This window comes from Tachyglossus aculeatus, chromosome 5 (genome assembly GCF_015852505.1).
Source record: "Tachyglossus aculeatus isolate mTacAcu1 chromosome 5, mTacAcu1.pri, whole genome shotgun sequence".
In the NCBI taxonomy this organism is placed as follows: Eukaryota; Metazoa; Chordata; class Mammalia; order Monotremata; family Tachyglossidae; genus Tachyglossus; species Tachyglossus aculeatus.
This window is the reverse complement of record NC_052070.1, coordinates 79,727,167-79,740,068: the sequence shown is the minus strand read 5'-3', so window position 1 is coordinate 79,740,068 and position 12,902 is coordinate 79,727,167. Positions and strand designations below refer to the sequence as shown.

General features: G+C 51.9%; 1 protein-coding gene across 7 annotated transcripts in view; it reads right to left on the bottom strand.

Annotated features, from left to right (window-relative positions):
* ANK1 (ankyrin 1) overlaps positions 1–12,902 on the bottom strand; it is a 210,045-nt gene that overhangs the window by 6,881 nt on the left and 190,262 nt on the right. The window contains exons 39-43 of one of the 7 annotated variants that reach the window (XM_038746727.1): positions 10,869–11,427; positions 7,138–7,456; positions 2,854–2,937; positions 1,863–1,928; positions 1,356–1,491 (exon numbers count right to left, since the gene is read on the bottom strand). In XM_038746727.1, the coding sequence (XP_038602655.1) occupies positions 1,399–1,491; positions 1,863–1,928; positions 2,854–2,937; positions 7,138–7,456; positions 10,869–11,427 (1,121 nt within the window). In that variant the 3' untranslated portion in view covers positions 1,356–1,398. Of the gene's footprint in view, positions 1–1,355; positions 1,492–1,787; positions 1,929–2,853; positions 2,938–3,356; positions 3,600–7,137; positions 7,457–10,868; positions 11,428–12,902 lie in introns of those variants that run through there. The other 6 variants (XM_038746726.1, XM_038746729.1, XM_038746728.1 and 3 more) reach the window with 6 other exon arrangements.

Here is a 12,902-nt window from a genome sequence, read left to right as displayed (position 1 = left end):
CCCAGGGAATTGGCTGGGGCTCACAGCATGGGGTGATGGAGTTTCTCTGCTGCTCCTGACACCCGTGGCACATCGACTACTAGAACAAGCCTGCTTTCCCTCTACTGTTCTCTAAGAAACAGCCCCCAATAGCAGGGCAACAGCAGGGATGGCGTTCTACCCTGCAGGCAGTATAGAAACTGAGCTGTCTGGTCAGGATGCCCAGGTTCCCAACCTCTGTTTCTCCATCTTAGCCTGGAAGGTCTCCTTCCCGGCCTGAAAAGGGAAGGCCGCCCTGAGCGCCACGTCAGCCCAGGATCCACCAATCAATCAATCAATCAATCAATCAGTCGTATTTATTGAGCACTTACTGTGTGCAGAGCACTGTCCTAAGCGCTTGGGAAGTACAAGTTGGCAACATAGAGAGACAGTCCCTACCCAACAGTGGACCACCGGAGGAAGCCGGCCAGCCTGCCCTGGCAGCGATAGTGTTAACTCCGTGACCTCCTTAAATCACCGAGGAGCCGGAACAGGCCCAAGTTCTAATTTTATCCTCCAGCTGGATCCACCAGGCATTTCTCCTCGAGCCCTGGGGGCAGCCCGAGGCCCCAAGTCAGCAGTTCCTCTCACCCATATACTGCCCCTCTCTGGGTGTTGGGGGGGGGGGTGGGCTGAAGACCCCCATGCCCCTGTGGGACAACACTTGGCTCCCTCACCCCAGCGCAGCTGTGGGCAGGTGGGCCACTCCGGGCAGGAGCTTGGCTCCTGTGCACTGTTCTCGGGGCTCCCGGCTCACCCTGGGCTCAGGGGGCTGCCATTTCTCTGACAGGAGATGGCCCAAGCTTCACCAGAGCCGGGACACACGAATGGCCAGAGGCCCTGTGGTGGACAGAGGCCAGCCAGGGGTGCTGCACCAAAAACAAGCCCAGAAAAGACTGGAAAACTTCCACTCGAGAACCACAACGGTCTCCCATAGAAAAGGACTTGGCCATGAAAACATAATTCCACAGCTCCAACTACCTCAGCCTCTCCCAGAGGCCTCTCTGGTGTTGGTCATCTGGACTGGAAGTCACTGAAATACTAGTGCTCATCAAATAGCTGTAGCCGGGACGTAATCAACGATCCTCAGAGCTCAAAGAAAGGCAGTTGAGCTGCAAGGCTAACCAACTCTGGCATCACTGTGGGATTCTGGCCAGAAATACTCGCCACTGTCCAGGCCACTCCTGAGCAACCATCCACTTCCACACCTTCCCCCCCGGCAACACACACATCAGCATCTCTTGTTTGCCAGGTGAACGGAGCCCCACCCAGCCCAACAAATGGTCACTCTCCCAGGCCACTGAGCATAACATTTGTAAGAAGAAAGGTCATGTTACCTCCCAAGAGACCGTTCGGGGGTGGGGGGTGCGGGGGTGAGGGTCATTGTTTGCCCCTTTTCAGGCTGGCTCGTTTCACTATCTGTGCCCCCTTCCTCCCCTCGATCAGCTCCGGCTGCAGGAAGCTCCCTCTCACCTAGGGAGAGCCGCAGGACAGGAAAGCAGGACAGAACATGGACAAACAGCCAGAGAGAGGATGAGAACAGAAAAAGGGTCAGGTGGAAAAAGATGCTGTGGCAAGCAAGAATGCCACTAGGAGCAAGAGAGGAGAAGCCACCCTCTCTCTTGACTCCAGCAGCTCAGATGGCAGCAAGAGTACAGAGCAGTGCAGAATCGAGTCTCCACTGAGCTGGAGTAGAAAGGCAACAGGTAAAATTAAGGAGCCGCCAGAACCTCAGGCCTCGGTCTCAAGTAGGGGAAGGCTCTTTGTACCTTGGCATATTTCATAAACTGATCAATTTCCACTTCCAGCTCACTGGGATCCTGCACAGGTCCCTCAATAATCACCTCCTCGTGTTCCTGCAGGTCGCCATCGCCATAAGAGTCAATCTGCCGCACCACTTTCCTGATGATCTGCAAAGGAGAAGACGGGGTGAAGAGTCAGATGCCGCTCGGGCCCTGGGGAGCCTCTTGGACCCCAAAACAAGGAGGAAGGAAGCCCAAGGGCCTCTGCTAAGCAAGAAATGCAAAATCCATCAGAGACAGACATCTGGGTGAACCAGATGCTTCTGAGAACTGATGACAGAGTGCCTGGGCCCTTAGACACAGTCACTCTTATTGGATCTTCTGCCTTGAGTCTGAATTTTTAAGGCAACATCTACAGATAGACATTAATAGTACGGTTCTTGTTAAGTACTATGTTCCCAGCACTATACTAAGTGCTGGAGTAGACACAAGATAATCAGGGTGGACACAGACCCTGTCCTACTTGGAGCTCACGGTCTAAGTAGGAGGGCGTTGGATGGTAGTTATTGAGTGCGAGGCATGGCACTTGGCAGTTGGGAGAGTATACCTTAGTTATGCCTTGGTTATGCGCCAAGCACTGAACTAAAACGCGGGGGGTGGGGTGGGGGGGCAGAGAAACAAGATAAGCAGATCGGATATAGTCCCTGTCCCACAGGGTGAACCTCCATCTTATGGATGAGGAAACCGAGGCTCAGAGAAGGTAAGTGACTTGCCCTTAATCATAAATTCTTATGGAGAGAGCTATGATCTGGTCAATTTAGCTGGGAAAGGGGAGCAAGGGAGTTCTAAGTTGTGGAAAAGTCCCACACCAAGGCTGAGGTTGTACCTAATTCCAATCAATCAGTCAATGGTATTTATTGAGCACTTATTGCATGCAGAGCACTGTATTGAGTGTTTGGGAGAGTACGTTAGAACAGAGTCAGTAGAAACATTCCCTGCCCAAAGTAAGCTTACAGTCTAGATGGGGAGACAGACACTATAAATTCCGGGATCCCCTCCCCAGCGACTGCCTTTTGGCATAGAGCACGCTCACCTTTTTAGTAACAATATTGCCTTGTTCATCTGTGAATTGTTCCTCTGTCACTTGTTCCCCTGGAATAGCCTGAATCTCATTCTCCTGGAGATAGGAAAAAGAAGAAAATCTCCCAATCGGGGCAGGAAGGGGAGAATTTGGTGGAAGGAGAGAAAGAAGGTGGTGGCAGCAAAAGCTCCCAAATCCAAGGTGATTTCCAAGGAAATTCTGGGAGTGAGGCGTTTGGTTTCGGAGAGGCTGACTCCTTGCGGGAGAGGTTGCTCAGTGAGGTGCCTGAGGGAGGGGCCCCGGGGTGGAGGGGGGGAGGTGGACTGGTGTAAGAATGCCCTGTGGCACCATGGCATTGCCATTGGGCGTTCCTGCCCACGGTGCCCCATTCTCACCCATGTCCCTCTGTGCAATGCTCAACGTGGAGTCTGGAGGCCTCTGCCAGTCCAGGCCTCCTCCAGCCCTTCCCGTTGTCCCTCACCTTCCCTCCCCGGCCTCACTCCATCCACTGTTACCTTCACAATGACCCGGCGCCGGACCACCCTGGTGGAGACTGCCTCCTCGTCATCCTCTAGCCCCTCGCTCTCCCCCAGCTCCTTATCGAGCTCCCGGTGCAAGTGCCTAAGCACAAACTGCAACGAGCCCTTGACGATGTGCATCACGTTCTGGCAGCTGACCAGGAAGAAGCCCAGCAGGACCAGCGCGATCAGCAGCTGGGTTAGAAAGGTCCACATCCTCGGAGCGGCCCCGAGGCCCTGTGCCCAGGTGCCCGATGGAGCCGAGTACCCAACGCAAAGGGCACTGGGTTCTCATTCTCTCTCTGACCCACGGCACTCCTCCATCCTGCCCATCCTGGGCTCCGGGCACAGGGTGGGAGGCAGATGCCCCTACAGCCAGAGCAGCCTGCGATGTGTGCACCCACCCCCTGGCATGACCCTCCAGGTTCTGCCCCGAGATTGCATCTGGTGGCCGCGGCGCTCTAATTTTAGCCGTGCATACCAAAGCTAAAGGGAGGAGGCAGCTGGCTCGTCCTCTGCGCCCAGGGCTCATGTCAAAGTTATCCGAGCTGGGAACAGCTACACCAGTGGCCCCTCCCTGCCAGTATGGAGGGTTGGGGGGTTGGGGAAGAGTCTCTCCTTAACTGATGATGATATCCGTTAAGCACTTACTATATGTCAAGCACTGTTTCAAGCTAATCAGATTGGACAGTCCCTGTCTCAAATGGGGCTCTCACTCTTAATACCCATTTTTCAGATGAGGGAACTGAGGTACGGAAATGTTAAGTGACTTGCCCAAAGTCACGCAGCAGACAAGTGGCGGTCCTTCTGACTCCCAACCTGTGCTCTTTCCACTAGGCCATGCTGCTTCTTAGTTATTTTCTGAAGGGGCCATGGAGGACCCCCAGTCACAGAAGGAGCTAGAGTCACTGACCGAGCGCTCTCCGCCAAGGGTCAGACCAGACCAGAGACCACGGCCATTTGTCTGCCTTTGGAGGGGTCAGCTTCCGGCAGACTTGTGTGGAGACCAGAGGGTTAAAGAATGAGTTCTGAAATAACTCAGGTGGTGAACGACAGGAGGGCAGTGGCCGGGGAGCATGCCGGGGGCTCCGGCCCAAGTGTCAGGCCAATCCCTGCCCGGGCTGTCGGGCTCGCCCCTCAAGCGCAGGAGGAGCCAGGGGTAGGGAGGCAGCCCCCTAGAGAGAGCCCGCTGACGACCCCGAGTAGATTTTGGCCTCTGAGCCTTTTGGCTCTGGCTCCGACAGAAGGCGGCTTTGCTCCGCTTGGTCCAGGAACCCTGCTGGCCCAGTACAGGCCCGGTTGCCATCTGCCTGGCTCAGTGGAAAGAGCCCGGGCTTTGGAGTCAGAGGTCTGGGGTTCAAATCCTGGCTCCGCCAATTGTCAGCTGTGTGACTTTGGGCAAGTCACTTCACTTCTCTGGGCCTCAGTTACCTCATCTGTAAAATGGGGATTAAGACTGCAATCCCCCTTTGGGACAACCTGATCACCTTGTAACCTCCCCAGCACTTAGAACAGTGCTTTGCACATGGTAAGCACTTAATAAATGCCATTATTATTATTATTATTATTGCCACCATGGATGCGCTCTGCCATTCCCTGGAAATCTCACCACCTGGGATGATTCTCAAATCGCCATTTTCTCCCACAGCTCACCCACCCAGACGGAGGACCCGAGGGACTCTCTTATGTAATGGTCCTTCCCATCCAGGAAGACCACTGCTTCTCTGATGTAAAATGGGGTTTAAGACTATGAGCTCCCCATAGGTGGGACAACCTGATCACCTTGTAACCTCCCCAGCGCTTAGAACAGTGCTTTGCACATAGTAATGGTCCAAGTCATCCAGCATTCCTGAGCAGCCAGTAGCCTTGGGGCCCGGGTCAGGTTGGTGGGGGCGTTGGAGGGACGCTGTGCTGTTCAACCCACACACCTCCTGCCTCCTTCCCCAGCTCCTCTCATCCTGCTCTTCCCAGATCCGGCTCCGTGGGTGGGTCTGTTTGCAGCCACAAGAGAGTTGTGTGGTTTCGCTTCCCACTGCAGTCCTCTTTTCTTGGGCAGCTGGAGATGCAGTTCTATTTCTAGAAGTACCAGGGCCAGGACTGGGAGTGGCTTGGGGAGATGGGGGCAGCTTGGGTCTGAGGCTGGGTGCCAGGGAGAGCCCTAATTAGAAAGAATGTGGAGTGGTGGGTGAGGGTTATATATGGCAAGCAGCAGGGTTTACTTGTTCACAAGCATCCTTTGCAACATTAGTACGCTGATTTTTTTTTTACCAGTACCCTTGGCTGTTCTTTGAACACAGCCAAAAGTTCTCCTGCTGTTTCTATGAATTTCAGTAAGGCCCCCTTCAGAGGAGGATTCTGTCCACAAGCTTTAGACAAGTGTGATTCCTCCTCCAGAGATGATGGCTGCGCAGTCACTGGCTCTAGGGACATACCTGGCTCTTCTTGGAGTTAAATGTGGTTCTCGAGCAGGGTCTCAGGCTATGGGGAGGATCCCAGAGAGCCATCGCCAGTTCTGTCCCATAGCACTTCCCTTCCTCTTCCCTTGTTCTCCCTCTTTCCCCCTCTCCTTCTCATCTCCTAAGCCACATGGCTTAGTGGAAAGAGCACAGGCTTGGGAGTCAGGGGACATGGGTTCTAATTCCAGCTCTGCCACCTATCAGCTGTGTGACTTTGGGCAAGTCATTTAACTTCTCTGTGCCCCAGTTACCTCATCTGTAAAACCAGGATTAAGACTGTGAGCCCCACTTGGGACAACCTGATTACCTTGTATCTACCCCAGCTCTTAGAACAGTGCTTGGCACAAAGTAAGTGCTTAACAAATACCATCATTATTATTATTACCTCCTCTCTTCTCCTTCTCATCTCCTCTACTTTTCTCTTCTCCTTATCTTCTTCTCTCTCATCCCCTTCTCCTCACCTCTTTCCTCCCCCTTCTCCCTTCCTCTCCCCTCCTCACTCTCCTTTCCTCCTCACTTTCTCCCAATCCCTAATCTCCTCTCTCCACCTCCTTCAGATCTTCTCTTCCTTCCCCTCCTCTCCTTTCCTCTTCTTTCCCTTCCTCTCCTCTCCTTTCTCCCCTCCTCTTTCCTCCTCTCCTTTCTCCCCTCCTCTTTCCTCCTCTCCTTTCTCCCCTCCTCTCCTCTCCTTTCTCCCCTCCTCTCCTCTCCTTTCTCCTCTCCTCTCCTTTCTCCCCTCCTCTTCCCTCCTCTCCGCTCCTTTCTCCTCTCCTCTCCTTTCTCCTCTCCTCTCCTTTCTCCCCTCCTCTCCTCTCCTTTCTCCCCTCCTCTCCTCTCCTTTCTCCCCTCCTCTTCCCTCCTCTCCTCTCCTTTCTCCCCTCCTCTCCTCTCCTTTCTCCCCTCCTCTTCCCTCCTCTCCTCTCCTTTCTCCCCTCCTCTTCCCTCCTCTCCTCTCCTTTCTCCCCTCCTCTTCCCTCTTCTCCTCTCCTTTCTCCCCTCCTCTTCCCTCTTCTCCTCTCCTTTCTCCCCTCCTCTTCCCTCCTTTCTCCCTTCTTTCCCTTCTCCCCACCTCTCCTGCAGAAAAAGTTTGCCCACCCCTCCTCTAGGTGCTATGGAGCCGTGACCAGATAAACGGGATATAGACTAACCCTATGATGATCTGTGCTGATTCTCTGTAAAGAAAGGGAGATGTACACTCCATTTCAAAGATGCATTTTCAAAAACTAGACGCAATGCTTGGGTTTGGGCAGTGAAACACCACCCGTTCCCCTTCCAGAGAAGGCTCTGGCCACTGACCTCCTGATCCCCCGCTGGGATCTTACCTTCACTTGCCTGGAGAAGGTGCTTTCGGCTTCTTCCATCCAGGTCTCAAAGCCCGGACTCACGGTCGGGGGAGGTCTCCGCTCTCTTTCCACCAGGGGACTCTCCACTTCTGCCTGTTCCACAGAGTCTATCCGCATTCGTTCGGTCGAGGGCACCAGAATCGTCTCGACCTCTTGAGACCCGCTGGGCTCCAGGCCTGTGCTCGAGGTTCTCTGTACGAACTGTGGGTCTCCAGGAACCTCCTCTTGCCAAGAACCCTCAGAAGGGCCTGGCCTGTAGGAAACAAATGAGCTATCTGCATTCCAGTCTCTTTGCCTTCTGGACTCCAGACGGAGCAGCAGCAAGTGAGCAGAGAGAAAGAAGAGCACTGTCGTGGCGGATCATCTTCCAAGCAGATCATCACTGCCTGTACAGTACTAACACCCCAGCATATACAGCTGGGCACTAGCTCATTCTCTCTCTCTCTCTCTCTCTCTCTCTCTCTCTCTGTGTCACACCCATGGTAAGCCTGAGCACACCTACCATTTATGCTAGACTGCTTACACACACACACACACACACACACACACAATCATCAATGCCTTTACAGTACTAAAACATATTACGTTGGGCACTAGCTTGTTCATCTCTTTCTCTCCCTCAGACACACCCAGGGTAAGCCAGGGAACCCTACCATTTATGCTAGACTACACACACACACACACACACACACACACACACACACACACACACTCTGCTCTCCCCCACCACCCATCTATTTTCTGTTAGAATGTAGCCCCTTAGAGGAACAGGACTAAAGTCTTTAACCTCCAATGTACAGTCCCAAGGAGTTAGTAAAGTAATCTCTGCACAGTAGATGCTCAATACATACTATTAATAGCACAAACACAAAATGGAACACATGAAAGTACACAAAGGAGATATCTGCATGTGGAGAGTTGCTCCCCCAGGCACTAATCTAGGGATTGCTTTGTCCAGCACTTAGAACAGTGCTTTGCACATAGTAAGTGCTTAACAAATGCCATCATTATTATTACGGTCAAAGGTCCAGTTTTTGTTCTAAAGCTGGATTTTTCACTTGGACTCAAATCTCACCGTTCACTCTCAACTTTAGACTCAACTTTGTAGACTAATTCTGGACTACTAGGTGCAGGGTTTGAGCCCCGATTTTTAAAGAGCACTTCAATCTCTTCCTAGTCTTCACTTCCCACACCACGTGGAAATGGGTAGAAAGACTGACCATTGCAGTTGGTCAGTCAGAGAGGGAAGAATTCCCCCCCAACTCAACTCCTGGCAATCCCCCCTGCAAGGGCAGCAGGTGGCAGGGAGTCCTGCCTTTGCTTTTTCCCAGGATGGAGCAGCAGGGAGCCTTTGGTCCAGGGTTTCCTCTATAAATCCAGAGAGTCTATGACTGGCTGGGTTTTAACTCGTCATTTTGGAGTCCACTCAGTGCCGTCAGAACGCATGTTTTCACTGTGTTTTGGCCAGAACACATGGGCAGAATCAGGAACCAATCTTCAGGCACTGTGAGTCGGTCAGGGTGCAACACGCCACGGCGTCGGAAGAACCAGTTTGGGGCACAAACTCGGATTGGGGCTGGGGGTAAGTACTCCAATGCTTACCTTTCTTCAGTGTTTTGCAATAACGCCATGCCTGGGTTACAGGAGAGCAGGGTGCATTGGATTTGGAGCTGCCTTTGACCTTTCTCAGTCATCCTCCCCACTTTAAAGTGTGAGCTCCTGATGGCCCAGGGAGCATGTCACCATGATCCCCTCACAAGCATTTGCAGGCGGGGCGTGTGTCTGTTATATTGCTGTGTGGTACTCTCCCAAGCGCTTAGTATAGTGTTTCTGCACACAGTAAGTGCTCAGTAAATAGGGTTGGCTGACATAGTGAGCCCTGCTATTGGTGCAGCGGAAAGAGCACAGCTCTGGGAATCAGGATCCCTGGGTTTGAGGCCTGCTTCTGCCTGTAGCCGGTTAATGCGGGCAAAAAGTGTCCAGGCACTTTGCATTGTGTTGCACCCCAGCAGAAGGACTTGGGGGTGCTAGGAGTACCACTAGTGCTATTGTCATAGATCCCTCTTGGTCCAGAAATCTCAGGCCAGAGGCTCATCCATCGCCCCTGATCGGAGATGCCAACACTGAGTGCTTTGCACAATGTAAGCACTTTCAGAGCAATTGTGACAATGAGGACGAAAATGCATAAGGAGCACCTGCAGAGCTAGGGACTTTAAAAGGGAAATCAGTGGCTTTCCTCAGCTTCGGACATAGACTGGGAGCCCCGTTTAGGACAGGGACTACTTCAGTGCTTAGAACCGTGCTTGGCACAGAGTGGGTGCTTGACAAATACAACAATGATAATAATAATAATAGTAATAATAATAATAATAATTCAGGAGGAGGTGCCAGGGATACAGGAAACAGTCTGGAGCTGGCAATCTTTATGAAGCACAACCTTTATGAAGCATCAGAGAAGCAGTGTGGCTCAGTGGAAAGAGCACGGGCTTTGGAGTCAGAGGTCATGGGTTCAGATCCCAGCTCTGCCAATTGTCAGCTGTGTGACTTTGGGCAAGTCACTTAATTTCTCTGGGCCTCAGTAACCTCATCTGTAAAATGGGGATTAAGACTATGAGCTCCCCATAGGTGGGACAACCTGATCACCTTGTAACCTCCCCAGCGCTTAGAACAGTGCTTTGCACATAGTAAGTGCTTAATAAATATCATTAAAAAAAAACCTGAATGGAACAACCCAGGGGCAGGGTTGGGGTACGTGATCACGATCTGACCCATAGGAAGGGAGAGCTCTCCTTGGCTCTTATAATAATAATAAAAATAATGATACTAATAATGATAATAGTGGCATTTATTAAGCACTTACTAGGTGCCAAGCACTGTACTAAGTGCTGGGGTAGAGACCAGATAATCAGGTCCCACATGTGACTCTCAGTCTAAGTAGGAGAGAGAACAGGTATTGAATTCCCATTTCGCCAATGTGGGAATTGAGGCACAGAGAAGTTGAGTGACATTTCCAAACTCACACAGCAGACAAGTGGCGGAGTTGGGATTAGAACCCAGGTCCTCTGACACTCAGTCTCATGTTCTTTCCATGCTAATCTTCCATGGGAACTTAGGACCCAATGCAAAGGCTGGATTAGAAACCTGGTGTGTAACTGTCTGCCTCTCAAGGAGCTCCAAAATACCTCTCCTCCCTGAACTGCCATGAATCCAGGCAGTGAGAAAGCTTAGACTGGTCCTTGCCTGGAATCTCTCCTATTGCAGCATATAGAGATTGCTCTGCAATAAAAAGTTATTTTTCAGGATCTGCCTCTCCCGAATCTTACACTTCTCTCTGCCTGAGCCACTTCCAAAGGCCTCTGCTTCTCACTGCGAAATACGAGACAAGTCAGTCACACAGTGATATGTCTGATATCACTCAAAGTGTGTGGAGACATGATTTCCCTAGGCCTGCACAGAAGGAACTTATTACCTCTACAAAAAGAATCAGCAATTCAGAAAGACCCAAGGACACACGGTCAGTCCCGGGCACAAATGGAAATAGGACCCAAGAGTGTGGCCCCCTGATCCAGGGCCGGCCCACTGGGCCACCCCGCCTGAATCAGAGATGCCTCCAGAATGCTCCTCTCTAAAAATCGGAGTTCCAGCTGGAAGGGGGTGGCCAGTGATGGCTCGTTTGGTGCGGGGAGGGGGCATGGGGGCATTAACATTACCTGTCTCTGCTCTTCTCCATCACTCGGCTCACAGTCGGGGAGTCCTTGATTCTGGCGTGAACCCTCTGCTGGCCTGAAATAAGAGAGACTTCACTCTCTGAATCCTGTTCCCCTCCAGCTGAATCAACCTGCCTCTCACAACCTGGCATCTTCTCTTCTGACCTCTGACCTTCCTCCTGGTCAAGCAAATCGATAAGGCCATTCGTGGCATCTGAATCCACTGTGTCGTCCTCAACAAGATCCAAAGAACCCAAGTGGTCGGGACCTTGGGTGTCTTCTAACTGGGGTTCCGGCGGTTTCCAATCGCCAGTAGCATCAGAGTCCTCTGCCTTGCTACACTCCAGAGAGGAGTCTTCAGCTGTCACCAGGGAAGGGGTGAGCCCCGAGGACCACACCTGCATGTCAGACATTTCCATCAGGGCATCATGCTCCGTGGTTGCCATGGGGATGGCATCCATGATGGCCACCTCATTCCAGTACTGGTCTACACGCAGCGGAGAGGGCAGCGTGTAGTGCAGGGATGCAGGGGAGAGCAGCTCGTCCTGCAGCGAAGTGTAACCTGGATGGGCAGACAGAGGGCAACAGGCTCCAGAAGCGATTTTCATACACACACCCACACACACACACACACATGCACACACACACAAGCACAATGTGGAAGGGCCAGCCTCCCGACATTTACTCTGCTTCCCTGTCCCCAACACAGCTCTGCCCTGGCTCCCTCTGGTCTCTGGAGCCTGAGAACATCACCCATCCAGGCAGGAATTTAGTCCTGCAAGGTGGGGTGGCCCAGTTAGGTAGGAGAGTGATAGTGCTCCCACCCCAAGCACGGCCAATTAGCTCCTTCATCACTCAGCATGAAAGGAGAGAACGTGGGAGCCGAGTGCTGGCTTCCGGGGTGCTCCCCAAATGGTCGGACATTCCGGAAAGAGGTGGTGGGCCTTGGGGAGGATCCCAGGAAAGCCGATCGTTTCCCTGTTTTTATTTTCCATTACTTTCAGTTGGGTGGCCATCCCAAGGCTGTTCTTGGCAGAGCCCTCTTTCTGAGCTTTGGGTGGCAGAACAGGCAACCTCTCAGCCTCCAAAGGGAAGGTGGAGTGGGGACAACTACAAAAATTTCTAATTAGGTGTGGCTAGGCCCCAGGTGGGGGCCGATTACTTCTTTAAAGTTCGTCCCCTCCCAGTCCTCACCCCACCTAAAATCTCTGCCCTCGAAGTCAAAAGCGGTGTGAAGCAGTTTGACCTTTTGTTTGAGAGAAGCCACATGGCCTAGGGAATAGAGCACGGGCCTCAGAGCCAGAAGGACCTGGCTCCCCTAAGTGTCTTCCGTGTGACCCTGGGCAAGTCACTTCATTCCTTTATACCTCAGTTACTTCGTCTGTAAATTGGGGATTAAGACTGTGAGCCCCTGTGGGACAGGGAGTTTGTCCAATCTATCTTGCATTTACTGGGGTAGATAAATTCATCCATTCATTCAATCATATTTATTGAGCGCTTACTGTGTGCAGAGCACTGTATTAAGCGCTTGGGAAGTACAAGTTGGTAACATATAGAGATGGTCCCTATCCAACAGCGGGCTCATAGTCTAGAAGGGCTCACACATAGTAGGCACTAAACAAATACCATTAAAAAATGAAATACTGGTTTCTCTTCTCTGAAATACAGCTCTATTGGTGCATTTTCCTCACTAGACTGAAAGTTCCTTGAGGGTAGGGATCATACCTATCTTTTAGACTGTGAGCCTACTGTTGGGTAGGGACTGTCTCTATATGTTGCCAATTTGTACTTCCCAAGCGCTTAGTACAGTGCTCTGCACACAGTAAGCGCTCAATAAATACGATTGATGATGATGATGATACCTATTTATCTATTCTACACTCCCAAGTGCTGAGTTCTGTACTCTGTACACAGTAAGTGCTCAATAAATACCACTGATTGACTGATAGAGTGTCACCTACAAGGCAATTCCTTATAGCTGATTAGGTGGCTGGAAACCCTGATGATGGGAGTGTTTTCTTTTTTGGAGCTCATAAA